The sequence below is a fragment of the Athene cunicularia genome, assembly GCF_003259725.1.
Source record: "Athene cunicularia isolate RWA chromosome Z unlocalized genomic scaffold, athCun1 chrZ_part1, whole genome shotgun sequence".
In the NCBI taxonomy this organism is placed as follows: Eukaryota; Metazoa; Chordata; class Aves; order Strigiformes; family Strigidae; genus Athene; species Athene cunicularia.
Window position 1 is genome coordinate 15,783,774 of NW_020799142.1, and position 12,665 is coordinate 15,796,438.

Consider the following 12,665-nt stretch of genomic DNA (forward strand, 5'->3'; position numbering starts at 1 on the left):
AACCAGCCCCTTTGGATTCTCCAAATGTGGATGATGATAAAGTGCAAACCGCATGCAGCAGCCAACCACCCCTCCCGAGCAATGTCCTTAGAGCACAGCATCTGCTGATTAGTATCATTACATGATGTTTCCATTACTCTGTCATAGTGCAATGTAGAATCAGATTTCATTGTTGTTAAAATCTGAACCTGAGCAGCATGCATATTTTCATGATTCCTAATTCATGTGTTCTTTGTGTGTTTATTTGACTTCTATAAAATGCGATGGGGGCAGAAAAAAAAATCCTAACAAATATGGTAAACAATCACTTCACACTCTGTTCTCCATTTGTGGTTTTGCACATGGTATATTTGTATTTCAGCATATTTGCAAGCAAAACACAAATGTCTCCTCTAAATTGCATTTATAGCATGTTATTGGACAGTAAGTCTGAATCAGCCTTGTGTACAGAAATGAATGGATGTCATGTTTAATCCAAATTTAGATGTTTACACTGAAAAAGGAGGCTACAATAGATTTTTCTGGTTCAAACAGAAGACAACTTTCATGTTCTTTTCTATTTTGTATGTTGTGTAGACAGTATAGATTTTCCCTTGCTTTTATGTTTGCTATGCTTCTATATTAAAAACAAAACAAAACAAAAAACACACACACAAAAAAAACAAAAAAACAAACAAACAAAAGTACAACTGTGTAAAAATTGAGTCAATTATTGTGAAAATTTGACAAAAACGTTCGTTCTTTCTGTGGTGCACAGTTCAGGGATTCCAGACAGACACTGTGCCCTAGGCTTTTCAAAGTCTGTTGGCAGCTTTATTCTTTCAAATAAGCTCTGTCCCAAGATTGTAGCCAGAGAACCCCACACAGACTATGCCAGTTGGATTTAAAGCCTGACCCACATCCTCATCCAATTCTTATCCTGGGGTAATAAGTGAATTTTTCATTCAAACAGAGGAGTGTGACAAACCAGTATGATCGTATTTTAAACTGGTACAAAGCATTAGGATTCTTTCCACTAGTCTTCCAGTTTATCCTATAAAAATTGTATCAAGGTTAACTAGGAATTTTATTTTGACTATATCTTGTATGTGAAAAGGAGACACAGTGCTTTCTGTAGGCCAGACCAAAACTTTCTGGACTGGACATTCCCCACCCCTGCTTTAAGCCTTTGAGGACCCCCAGTGACAATATCGCAGTGCCCCCAGGGGTCCGCGGACCACAGCTTGAGAACCACTGTCACAACCAGTGAATTATAAATAATGTTTCATTTTCAGAAAAATGAAACTAGCTGTGACTCAAGGACAGAGCTTGAAAGTTTTAATTTTTGACTGATAACAGAATGAGCAATGTTAGATAATTTTTGATTTCTAATATCTGCATTTCTAAATCAGAAGAATTTGAATTAAGAAGGAACCATATAAGGTCTTTCTTAATATGTGTCAGAGTTAAAAGAGATAGCAGATCTCAGTTTCTCTGTCCACTAATGACAATTGGCAAACTCCTTCTGGCAGTTGCTTTTATGTGCAAAGATTCTGCCTGTCCAAGAGAATGAGTTTCTGAGCCCCCAAATACTATCACAACTCCTGATGAACTGGCAAGTCTTAGTTAACCTGAAATCACAGACACAAGGTGTGATTCCTATATATACATGTATTAGATAGACATAATAGCTAAATCATAGTGATAGCTTTAAAGTGGATTTAAATATAAATTACATAAGTAGCCCTTTATATTACAAATGCAGTGCCAAAGGACCTGGAAATGAAGACTTGTATATGTAAAAAAAAAAGCCATTTAATCATAAAATAAATCATAACTTCAAAATTGCACTTTTTAGAAGTTACTTACACTTTACAATTTTGCATCAAAAAAATAACCCAAGCCTATTTCATCAGATAGAGGAAAACATATGGAATTTTTCCAATACATTTCATTTATTAAAATGTAGGAAGCATATGGCTTAGTGTCAGGAAAATCCCTTGAGATTTTGTCATGTATACAAAAACCACAGTAATAGAGAAGTAAACTGTCTGTAACAATTAAGAGGTTATAAATCTAACTGAATTAATTTGCTAGTCCATGCTTTCATTGCTTCTTATTGGACCTGAGTACACTCTTTACATGTATGGTTCTGCATCTTAAATCCTTCAGAAATCAATATCCTTTTGATTAAGTGGAATTTCTTGCATGCTTTTCATGGGCTTTGTCCAACACATTTAATTATTTGTTTTGATTAGCTTCAGGTTTCCCGATTAAATTTATGGTTGTGAAATAGGATCTACCAGTCTTTTGCTAGAGATTTTATTTTATTACATTGAAAGTATAATCAATCATTATTTAATAATTACATATTAATTAATTAGAAAATAGCCTCCTGTCTTTCAGTATGACTTAAATATCACTGTAGTAAGCTTAATATCTATATTCATACAGACTATACTCTTTCTAAATTCAAGCAGGTGGACATAACAAGAAAAAACAAAAGTTACAGATGAAAATCAATACATCATATCTTATGGCACTGGGAATAATTATTTTGAGTATATCTCCATTTATCTCATTCTTAACAGTTCTGTAACTAAAAGATTTTATTGAATAACAGAATGGAATTAAAGTAGAGTAAATTCTTGTTCAATAAGAAGTAACATTCTTGATATGCTTTAAACTGTTCAAAAGTCCAGAAGGCAAAGTGTTACATATCCTCCTGAATCTTCCAGGGCTTGACTGGACTGTACTGTGTATCACTGCATGGAGATATTCTCAATAATCCAGATGCCTTTTATTCTTTCCTGTTTCTGGGATTCTGCCAGAGCACAGCAGGGGATAAAGCAAACATGAGAAGATGAGTGAACAAAAAAAAAGCAAAAAAGTATTCCTTAGAGACATTAATTCATGCAATACTGGGGTAATTGCCACTATCTTGGGAGTGGGTATATGGGATTGAGGTGATCATAAATATACATAAGAAGAGGCTTAAAAATAAAGAGTATTTCATTTTTTTAACAAAATAAAACTCAATGCAGTATCAGTGTCACATTTTAAAATGCTAAAGACCTTAAATTTCATACCCAGATTTAGGCAAAACATGCCCTATTCAAGATGGAATTGCAGTATATCTGCCAACTCTCTAGATTTAGTCAGCAGGATTACATTTAAGAGAACTTCCCACTCTTACTTAATTTGCCCACTAAATATATTTTTATCTTATTACAGAGATGTATTCCTATGATAATCTGAACTGCCAGATTTTTGGCAGAGATGAGGTAAAATATTCTTAAATCCTTACTCAAGTTTATTGAGTAAAGGGTGTTTTCCTGAAGCACTGGAGAAACTTGACACCCTGGTTTTAAAGGAGGATGTTTTTGATAAAATGGCCTTTGTTCTTTGTGCTGTATGTTGAATGACATGTAAATGTTCTGATCTTTGTACTTTTGCTTATACCCATACACCCATGGATATTTTGAATGTATTTAACTCACCTCAGACAATTATTTTAATTTCAGGGTAAATATTACAGATACTTATATTTTCAAGTGTAAATGTGATTTGTAGCATCTTCACATCTTTCAGTCTGTGGTAAATGCCAACTGTTATTTGAGAAATTAGCAGATGTGTATCTGCAGACTCATGGCAGGTTAACAGTATACTTCATCAGTGTTTGAATTCAAGCATTACAAGTGCTTTGTATACACAAAAGTCACTGTCACACACATGCTGGTCCACCTCAGTTTATGTCCTTGGGGAATGTGTTTAACACTCGCATCTAGGACCAGAATCCTTACTAAGAGTCAGTTAAATGTGTCCTTTTAACTTCTGTGAATGCTTTTGAAATTCCCCCTTTATGTGAACTATGTGAGGAAAGCTATATTCTTTAGAACTGTCTTCTCAAATAGACCCAAAAAACAGCACATGGTGTTGTTTGGTGTGGTTTCTATATTATGTGAAGAGTAGTTAAATGAGAGAGAGGAACTGACAAACCAAAAGATAACTATGTGGATGGTTACATGCCTATATTAAGCTGTTCATATTGATGGAATCCTGAAAATGTGTTTTCTGGAAGATACCCATAGTACATATACATCTAAATGCTACTTGTCACTGGCAGTCGGATAAAGAAGTATTTGTTATTTCTATCCAAATCAACTCCTGCTTTAAAACAAAAGGCTCTTACAAACTCACATCCCAGGCCTAATATTTGGTTTTATATTAAACTGAAGTACTTCACACAAAAAAAAAAACATAGCAGAAATCAGTCATCCAGTCAGCTGAATGACCTGCTCAGCCTGGTGGTTGAGCTCAAAGAGATTAAAAGATTAAGAAGTATTAGAGAGTGCGAAAGGAAATTGATTGGTGGAGTAACACCTTGGCACCCATGAAGCAACAGGAGCAAATGGAGGCTCCAAACGAGGCAGGCGATCCCTCATCCTCTTGATACCAGGCAGAAGGAGGGGACCTGAGAGATGGGGGAGATTGGAAACAGATCCCTGCTCGGGGAGGTAGGAAAATCCCCTCCTGACCTCTCTCACCTTCCATGGTGCCACTTCACAACAGATATGTGGCCCTGGAACTTATGAATGAAGCAGAGAAGGACAAAGAAAATGAGTCAAAAAAGGTGGAAGATGAACAATCCACCAAGACTGGGTCACCCTAGACCATGTATTAAATCCAATACTAGAAAGAACCCCAGAAGAGTCATTGTAGTGGGTGACTCCATTCTGAGGGGTGTCGAAGGCCCCATATGCAGACTAGACCCACTTCATAGGGAAGTCTGCTGCCTCCCTGGGACCTGGGTGAGGGACCTCATGTCAAAACTCCCCACTCCAGTGAGACCCAAGGCCTACTACCTTCTCTTGGATTTCAAGTAGGTAGCAATGATATTACCAGGAGAAGTCCTAAATCAATGAAGACAGATTTCAGGGCCTTGGGGAAACTGGATAAGAGGCTGGGGGAACAAATTATATTCTCCTCCATCTCTTCAGTTGTGGGGATGGATGAAGAAGAATACAAGAGAACTCAACAGATGGAACTTGTGGCTCCAAGACTGGTGTTACCCTCAGGGCTCTGGATTTTTCAGTCATGGGTTGGAATACAGGACGCCAGACTTTTTGGCATCAGATGGGATCCACCTGTCCCATAGAGGAAAAAGGATCTTGGGGCAGGAGGTAGCTGGGCTCATTGAGAGAGCTTTCAACTAGACTTGAAGGGGGAAGGGGGCAAAACATCAGCCCATCTGAAGTGCAGGTATACAGTGCACACAGCATGGGTAACAAACAGGAGGAGCTTGTAGCCATGACAAAACAGGAAAATTGTGATGTTGTGGCTATTTCAGAAAGATGGTGGGATGTGTCCCATGACTGGAGTGTGCCAATTGATGGCTACAATCTCTTTAGGAGGGATAGACGAGGAAGGACAGGCAGTGGGGTGGCGCTGTATGTTTGGGACTGTTATGATTGCTTTGAGTACAAGTGTAGTGAAGACAGGGTGGAGTGTCTTTGCGTTAGAATCAGGGGCAAGGCCAACAGAGAAGACCACCTGGCTGAACAGGGAGCTTTGGCTGCAACTCAGAGAGAAAAGGAGAGTTTACAGCCTTTGGAAGAAGGGGCTAGCCACTCACAGTGATTACAAAGATGCTGTGAGGCTGTACAGGGCAGAAATCAGGAGGTCTAAAGCCCAGCTAGAAATTAATCTGGCCTCAGCAATCAAGGACAACAAGAAATGTTTCTATAAATACATAAACAGCAAGAGAAAGACCAGGGAGAGCCTCCATCCCCTGCTAGACGCAGGAGGAAACATGGCAACGAGTAATGAGGAGAGGCTTCTTCGCTTCAGTCTTCAATAACAAGTCTAGCTGTACTGAGGGAATCCAGCTTCCTCAGCCAGAAGACATAGACTAGGGGAATCACACACACACACACACACACACACACCCCTATCCAGGAGGAGTTCATCAGTGACCTGCTGCATGACACAGACACACACGTCTATGGGACCAGATGGGATACACCCGAGGGTGCTGAAGGAGCTGGCTGGGTGCTCACCAGGCCAATTTCTATCATTTACCAACAGTCCTGGCTGACCAGGGAGGTCCCAACAGATTGGAAATTGGCCAATGTGATATCCATATATAAGAAAGATCAAAAGGATGGTCCAGGAAATTACAGGCTTGTCAGCTTGACTTTGGTGCCTGGGAAGCTGACGGAGCAGCTCATCCTGAGTACCATCACACAAACATGTGGGACAACCAGATGCTCAGGCCCAGTCAGCGGGTTTATGAAAGGCAGGTCCTGCTTGACAGACCTGATCTCCTTCTATGACAGGGCAACATTTTTATTGGATGAGGGCAAGGCTGAGGACATTGTCTACTTTTGACTTTAGTAAGACCTTTGACACTGTTTCCCACATCATTCTACTGGCAATACTGGCTGCTCATGGCTTGGATGGGCACACGCTTCGCTGGGTAAAAAACTGTCTGGATGGCCGGACCCAGAGAGTTGTGGTGAACGGAGTTAAATCCAGTTGGTGGCCGGTCACGAGTGGTGTCCCCCAGGGCTCGGTTTTGGGACCACTCCTGTTTAACATCTTCACTGATGATCTAGATGAGGGGATGGAGTGCACCCTCAGTCCGTTTGCAGATGACACCAGGTTGGGTGGGAGTGTTGATCTGCTCGAGGGTAGGGAGGCTCTGCAGAGAGATCTGGACAGGCTGGAGCCATGGGCTGAGCCCAACTGCAGGAGTTTCCATAAGGGCAAATGCCGGGGGCTGCCCTTGGGCCACAACAACCCCCAGCAGCGCTACAGCCTTGGGGAGGAGTGGCTGGAGAGCTGCCAGTCAGAGAGGGACCTGGGGGTGTTGATTGACAGCCAGCTGAACAGGAGCCAGCAGTGTGCCCAGGGGGCCAAGAAGGCCAATGGCATCCTGGCTTGTGTCAGCAATAGCGTGGCCAGCAGGGACAGGGAAGGGATCTGACCCCTGTACTCAGCACTGGTGAGGCTGCCCCTCGATTCCTGTGTTCAGTTTTGGGCCCCTCACTACAAAAAGGACATTGAATGACTTGAGCGTGTCCAGAGAAGGGCAGCGAAGCTGGTGCAGGGTCTGGAGCACAGGTGGTACGGGGAGCGGCTGAGGGAACTGGGGGTGTTTAGTCTGGAGAAGAGGAGGCTGAGGGGAGACCTCATCGCCCTCTACAGCTCCCTGAAAGGAGGGTGCAGAGAGCTGGGGGTGAGTCTCTTTAACCAAGTAACAAGCGATAGGACAATAGATAAGGGCCTCAAGTTGTGCCAGGGAAGTTTCAGGCTTGATATTTCTTTACAGAAGGGGTTGTTAGGCATTGGAATGGGCTGCCCAGGGAGGTGGTGGAGTCCCCATCCCTGGAGGTGTTTAAGAGTTGGGTTGACATAGTGCTGAGGGATATGGTGTAGTTGGGAACTGTCAGTGTTAGGTTAATGGTTGGACTGGATGATCTTTAAGGTCTTTTCCAACCTAGATGATTCAGTGATTCTGTAACTCTGAGACAGAGACAAAATGAAGATGGCAGACAATAAATTATGGTAGTCTCTCTTAAACTGTAGGATAATATAAAAATAGGTTTCTTTCCTTAATAATAGTGAGCAAGGTAGGATTACATCTGAGTGACTGAATTTTGCCACTAGATAACTTATTAATATGCCAAAGAAATAGGAAATAACTCAGGAATGTATTACAGAAGTGCCCACTGGATTAGCTAGCATTGAAAAATTTCCCTTATATTAAGTAAACCATATGCTAGTGGCTTATTTAGTGGACATACCATCAGAGCCATTGCCTAATTAGTCTTTAATTGAAGGAGTGCAAGCATGACTAGTAGAAAAAGTCCACGAATAAATCAGTGCCAAAGAAATGAAGGAGAAAACCAGAAAGCAGTTTGACATAGTCTGGCTACCTGAGCTAACTAAATGTTACCACTGGGATGCAGAAAGGTCTAGCAGATGACAGGAGGCAGCCAGTCAGAAGGAAACCAACATATGTTTGGGGAAGAGTCTTTAATACTATTATTTTTATTGTTGATATGATGTTGTTGTTGTTATTATTAATATTACTTCTAGTTATTAATATTTGAATCCCACTTCTTAAAGGGAAAAAGCAAAATCAGAATTTTGGGAACATTTGTTTCTTTTTAATTGGAGTTTGGCAAGTAGAAGCAGCAGGAAAGGCAAATGAACACCCCTCCTGAAACGGCTTTTTGTATTCTGTCTTTTCTGTTTCCTAAGTGGAAAGGGATCAGTTGCAGATGCTCAGAGAACTCAGAATAATTCTAGACCTACATGGGAAAACCTGACAAAATAGATCATGTATAAGCATCTATAAAAGCAGGATGGGACCCAAGTACCTTTACACCTTTACTTTTAATACTGGATTCAGTTATGTTTCTGTGATTTTTAATCTATTAAATAACAATAGTTCTCAAATCCGCATTTACCACTCCAGGCTTTTTCATTTTTTCAGAACTGTTTATCAAGGAATATTTCTATCTATAAACTCATTTAGAACATTCTATTTTTTTTGCCTTGTGTGCAGTGACAATGCTATAGTTGCACCATTCCTAAATACAAAATTATTAATATTAAATGCTTTATAATATTTATTCTATGAAATACAAGAATTTGTAAACACTAGCTCAAATATTCCCTATGACAAAGCCTAGTTTTGCAGTATTTCAGAAGATTAGCATTTTATTGTCTGAGTTACTGATTATCTCATCATCTGGCAATACTTAGGCAAGGTTATTTGGAAGCTAGCATTACTATTTCAGTACAGGGAAAGAGCTTTGCCAGCACGTTCTAAGGCAGTCTTGCAAATGAGGAAGACTACAAGACATATATACCTGCAGGTACGAGGTATATAGGAGGTATGAAGGAGGAAAGTGTGCTTTCACCCACCTGAGTAGGAGTTCAGTATTAATAAAGTCCCAGGCTAAAGCCTATGGTCTCACAGCTTTGTGGCTCTCTGATTAAATCTGGTTTAGCTGTATCTGTTCATGCGATAAACACATCCCTGGCTGCAGTGGCAATATAGCTTTAAACATACATGTGTAAAGTCCAGACTAGCCACTTACCTGTTACAGATTGCTTCTAGCAGTTCGCAAACTCAACTATGTGTTATGTTGCTACAGGGTGAACTGTTACCAGATGGTGGTCAGGTTCATTAAAAAAAGCTTTAGTCTGTGTAACTGGCATAGTAAACTAAAGCACAGTAAAGTTTCATAGAAAAGATAGCTCCCCATATCTAATCAGTCATTTAACGTCAGAAGTTTTTTATCAGAGGATTCACAAGATAGTGTTCTTGAATTAAGTCTCTCTATACAGTCTGTTCTGTTAGCTGAGGCTGGAAGCAGGAATTGTTCTTTGAAAAAAAAAAAAAAAAAAAAAAAAAAAAAAGTGTTCTACTTGCTGTATTTTTCTGAAAAGGCCTTTCTCCATGAAGAGAACATTATTCATGATACACAGCCACTTTGTCTATCTGGCCGTATTTTAAGACTGCAGCTTCCACTTGCCATTACAGAAACTCCTGTAATCCAAAAAAATAGCTTCAGTGTTACTAATACTTAGAAAGTGTGTAGCTGAGAATATGTGCCAGGCACAACAAAGTGTAAAACAAAATTTTTCTGCTAGTAGGATGTATCAAAATACCCAGCTAAAAAGTTACACATGAGGAAATATACATCCTCTGGCTACTAATCCTGGGGAAAAAAAAAAAAACAACAAAAAAACAAACAAACAAACAAAAAAACCCCACCATAATCTGTCTTTAAAATTGCTTGACTTTTACTTTTTTATTTTCATTGTTAACCTGTCCTGGTACAGTGTATATAGTAACTTTGTGGGTATCTGCCAGGTTAATAATGTTCTAATACCTTCATATTAGACTCAGAAAGCCTTCTTTTTTTTTTTTTCTTTTTTTTTAATACACTAATAAGAAGGGTTAATTTTATAATCCTCTTAGATGGTCTCAGAATACTTTTATAAATGTCACAATCATTGAGATTTTATTTACTCTAGCAAGCACTTTGTATGGTGTAGAAATACTTTTCTGGCAGGCTTTGCTGTTATATTGATGATCTTAACTGGAATCTACACCCTAGACAAAGAGAATTCTTATCCTATTTAAAAGAGTTACACAGAGTTGTTTTTTATAAGCTTAGACTCAGAGATCTCACAATAACTTTTGAATTTGATTCAAAATCTATACTGAAACAGCAAAATACTCTTTTGTATTTTGTCTCTGGAGGTTCCAGAGACTCCAAGTTCATCACAGGCTATAGATGTGGACTTTTGGCATAAAACTCCCCATTCAAAGCTGCCAGCTCTACTGGATCTTAAAAGTGTTGCATTCAAGATAAATATAATTCAGGAAAAAATGTTTTCTAAGATTCTGTTGCTGGCCTGTATGCATGAAGCCAAACCATTTTTTTAAAGTGTATTTTAATGAGTAGAAAGCTGGGTTCAATTTCGTTCACATCTCCGTTGCTGTTCTTGGTTTGACTGTCCAGTCTTAGATTGAAACAACCACCTGACAAGCAGGATTTGATCAGTTCTTTTCAGGCCTGGCCTAGATTTTACTTAATTTCTCAGCTTTGCTTTCACTGGATTTTCACCTCACTACATATGTGGCAGGAATTATATGAGTCCTGTCACAACATGCCATTTGGTGTTGTAGCAGTTGTTTTCACTGTTTCATCTGATGGCTGGTCTGTATTTGCACCTTTATTGCTGCATCTGGAAGAGTGACAACAGGCCAGTTTTCTAAAAGTAAGGAATTTAGTCCTGGCTTTAGGGAGTTGTCTGTGAATGGATTAATCCTGGTTGCCACAACCCATGTTTGACACAGTTTTTTCAGTCATTTTTCAGCAAAGGCCAACTGTGGCTTAATTCTGTTGATGCAGCAGGACATGTTTATAACACATCTGACCCGAAGAAGAAGAATCACCTATTTTGAGTAACATAGATATGGGACAGACTCTGTTTTTCTATATTCTCCTTTATATTTTCTTCCATTCTTGCAAAAGACAGATGCCACCATGACCAGACTAAGAAAATGTTGCTAATTTCCACCCACTTCTCTTACAGATCAACTGTTTGAGTCCTATTGGCTTCTGTGGAAATTACTCACTTCCTGTAATTGAAAAAGGGGCATTTGAAATTAATGATGTGCTTACTGAGCAAGAAAGGAACAAGTATAGTCTCCATATAATTTTTCTATTCCACTATCTGTGCATAGCGATCCATTGGAAGAAAAGCTTTTCAAAACAAAAGTTAACAGTATTTGTGAAGTGTATGTATTACAATGAAACAGTACAAAAACCTCACGAGTAACAGCTGTGCCTGCAGCTCTTCCAGTCTGGCACACTTCGCCTCTGCGGATCCATCAAGGTGCTGCTTCCCACTTTGTGATCCAAATTCATACACAGGGCAAACTGCTGTGATTCTTTTGAAAAGTAATGGAGTTCTGACTTTTGTCTATGGCTGAATGTGATTTGGCACTCACTTCTTTGGTGGTTGAGAGTGTTATGGCTTCATGTCAGGCACAGAAGGTGTATAGGTGTGCAAACACAGCGCTAGCATGTATCTGAATGTAAAAAATTAAGTAACCCAGGGATTGATACCAGAATGTAGAAAAAATGGGGCTTAAATGATACTAATGTATTTAATTAAAAGAAATTTTGATTTAGAGACAAGGACATAAACTACACTGATTCTGTAAAATTCAATTTGCTGGATTTTTTACATGCAGTATGTATATGTATAGAACACATCGGGAGGGTGTGTGTGTATACCTGTGCAGACAACACATAAAGGCATGGAAGTGTATGTAGTAGGGGTGCAGCAGGAGAGGAAGGCTTGTGGGTACAAACGTTTTGGGCCAGTTGCAGTAAAAGCTGATGAGGCTAACTAGCAAATGGCTGACAGTCTAAGATTCAGACCGGTGACACGCTTATACTTTGTGAGCATTTAAATACAGGGACGTATATTTCAGTGTAAATCCAGTCAGACTTGACATCACCGAACCAGCCTGAAAACTGCCAGTTTTCCCACCAGCTCAGGCTTGGAATGGATTTAATCTCATAAGGTCCTTGCCCTTTTTGTCTTCTACAACAGCGCATCTGCAGTTTGACATCATATCCTCTCTGTGTACCAGCGTCCTCGACCTCCCTGCTGCCTTGGAATGCCTGTTCTTTCCACGAGGTTTTCACAGTGTCACGCTGAATATTCAATGTCAGCTCTGTGCAGCTGAAACTCTGCAGAAGGAATGCCGCGTCCCAAAACTCACCACCTTCGGTGCAGAAAGAACCGTAAGGTGCCAGGTGTGTCCCTTGTACTGCTGTAAGTAGGTGTAACGTCACCGAAAACAAAGACACTGAGCGTGACACAAAGCAGGCATGAAAGGGGAAAGACTCCACCCTTCGGGATTAATGTTTTACACGCTTCAAGTGGAAGCCGCATTTGTAAAACCTTACGTGTCTTTAGGAAAACGACTCTTCCCCGACGCCCGATGAGCTCGCCGGGCTGTCGGGCGGCGCTGCCGCCGCCTTCCAGAAGGTTCCCCACCCCGCCGCCGCCTCAGCCCCTTGCTCCAGCGGCACCGGCTCCGCCAGCAGCGGGCTACGAGAGCCGGCGGCGGAGGGCGCGCT

General features: G+C 40.3%; 1 protein-coding gene across 1 annotated transcript in view; it reads left to right on the forward strand.

Moving 5' to 3' along the window:
- PDE4D (phosphodiesterase 4D) overlaps positions 1 to 12,665 on the forward strand; it is a 658,904-nt gene that overhangs the window by 554,578 nt on the left and 91,661 nt on the right. Inside the window, exon 8 of the mRNA XM_026865784.1 lies at positions 12,133 to 12,357. Within this exon, the coding sequence (XP_026721585.1) occupies positions 12,133 to 12,357 (225 nt within the window). The remainder of the gene's footprint in view (positions 1 to 12,132; positions 12,358 to 12,665) is intronic.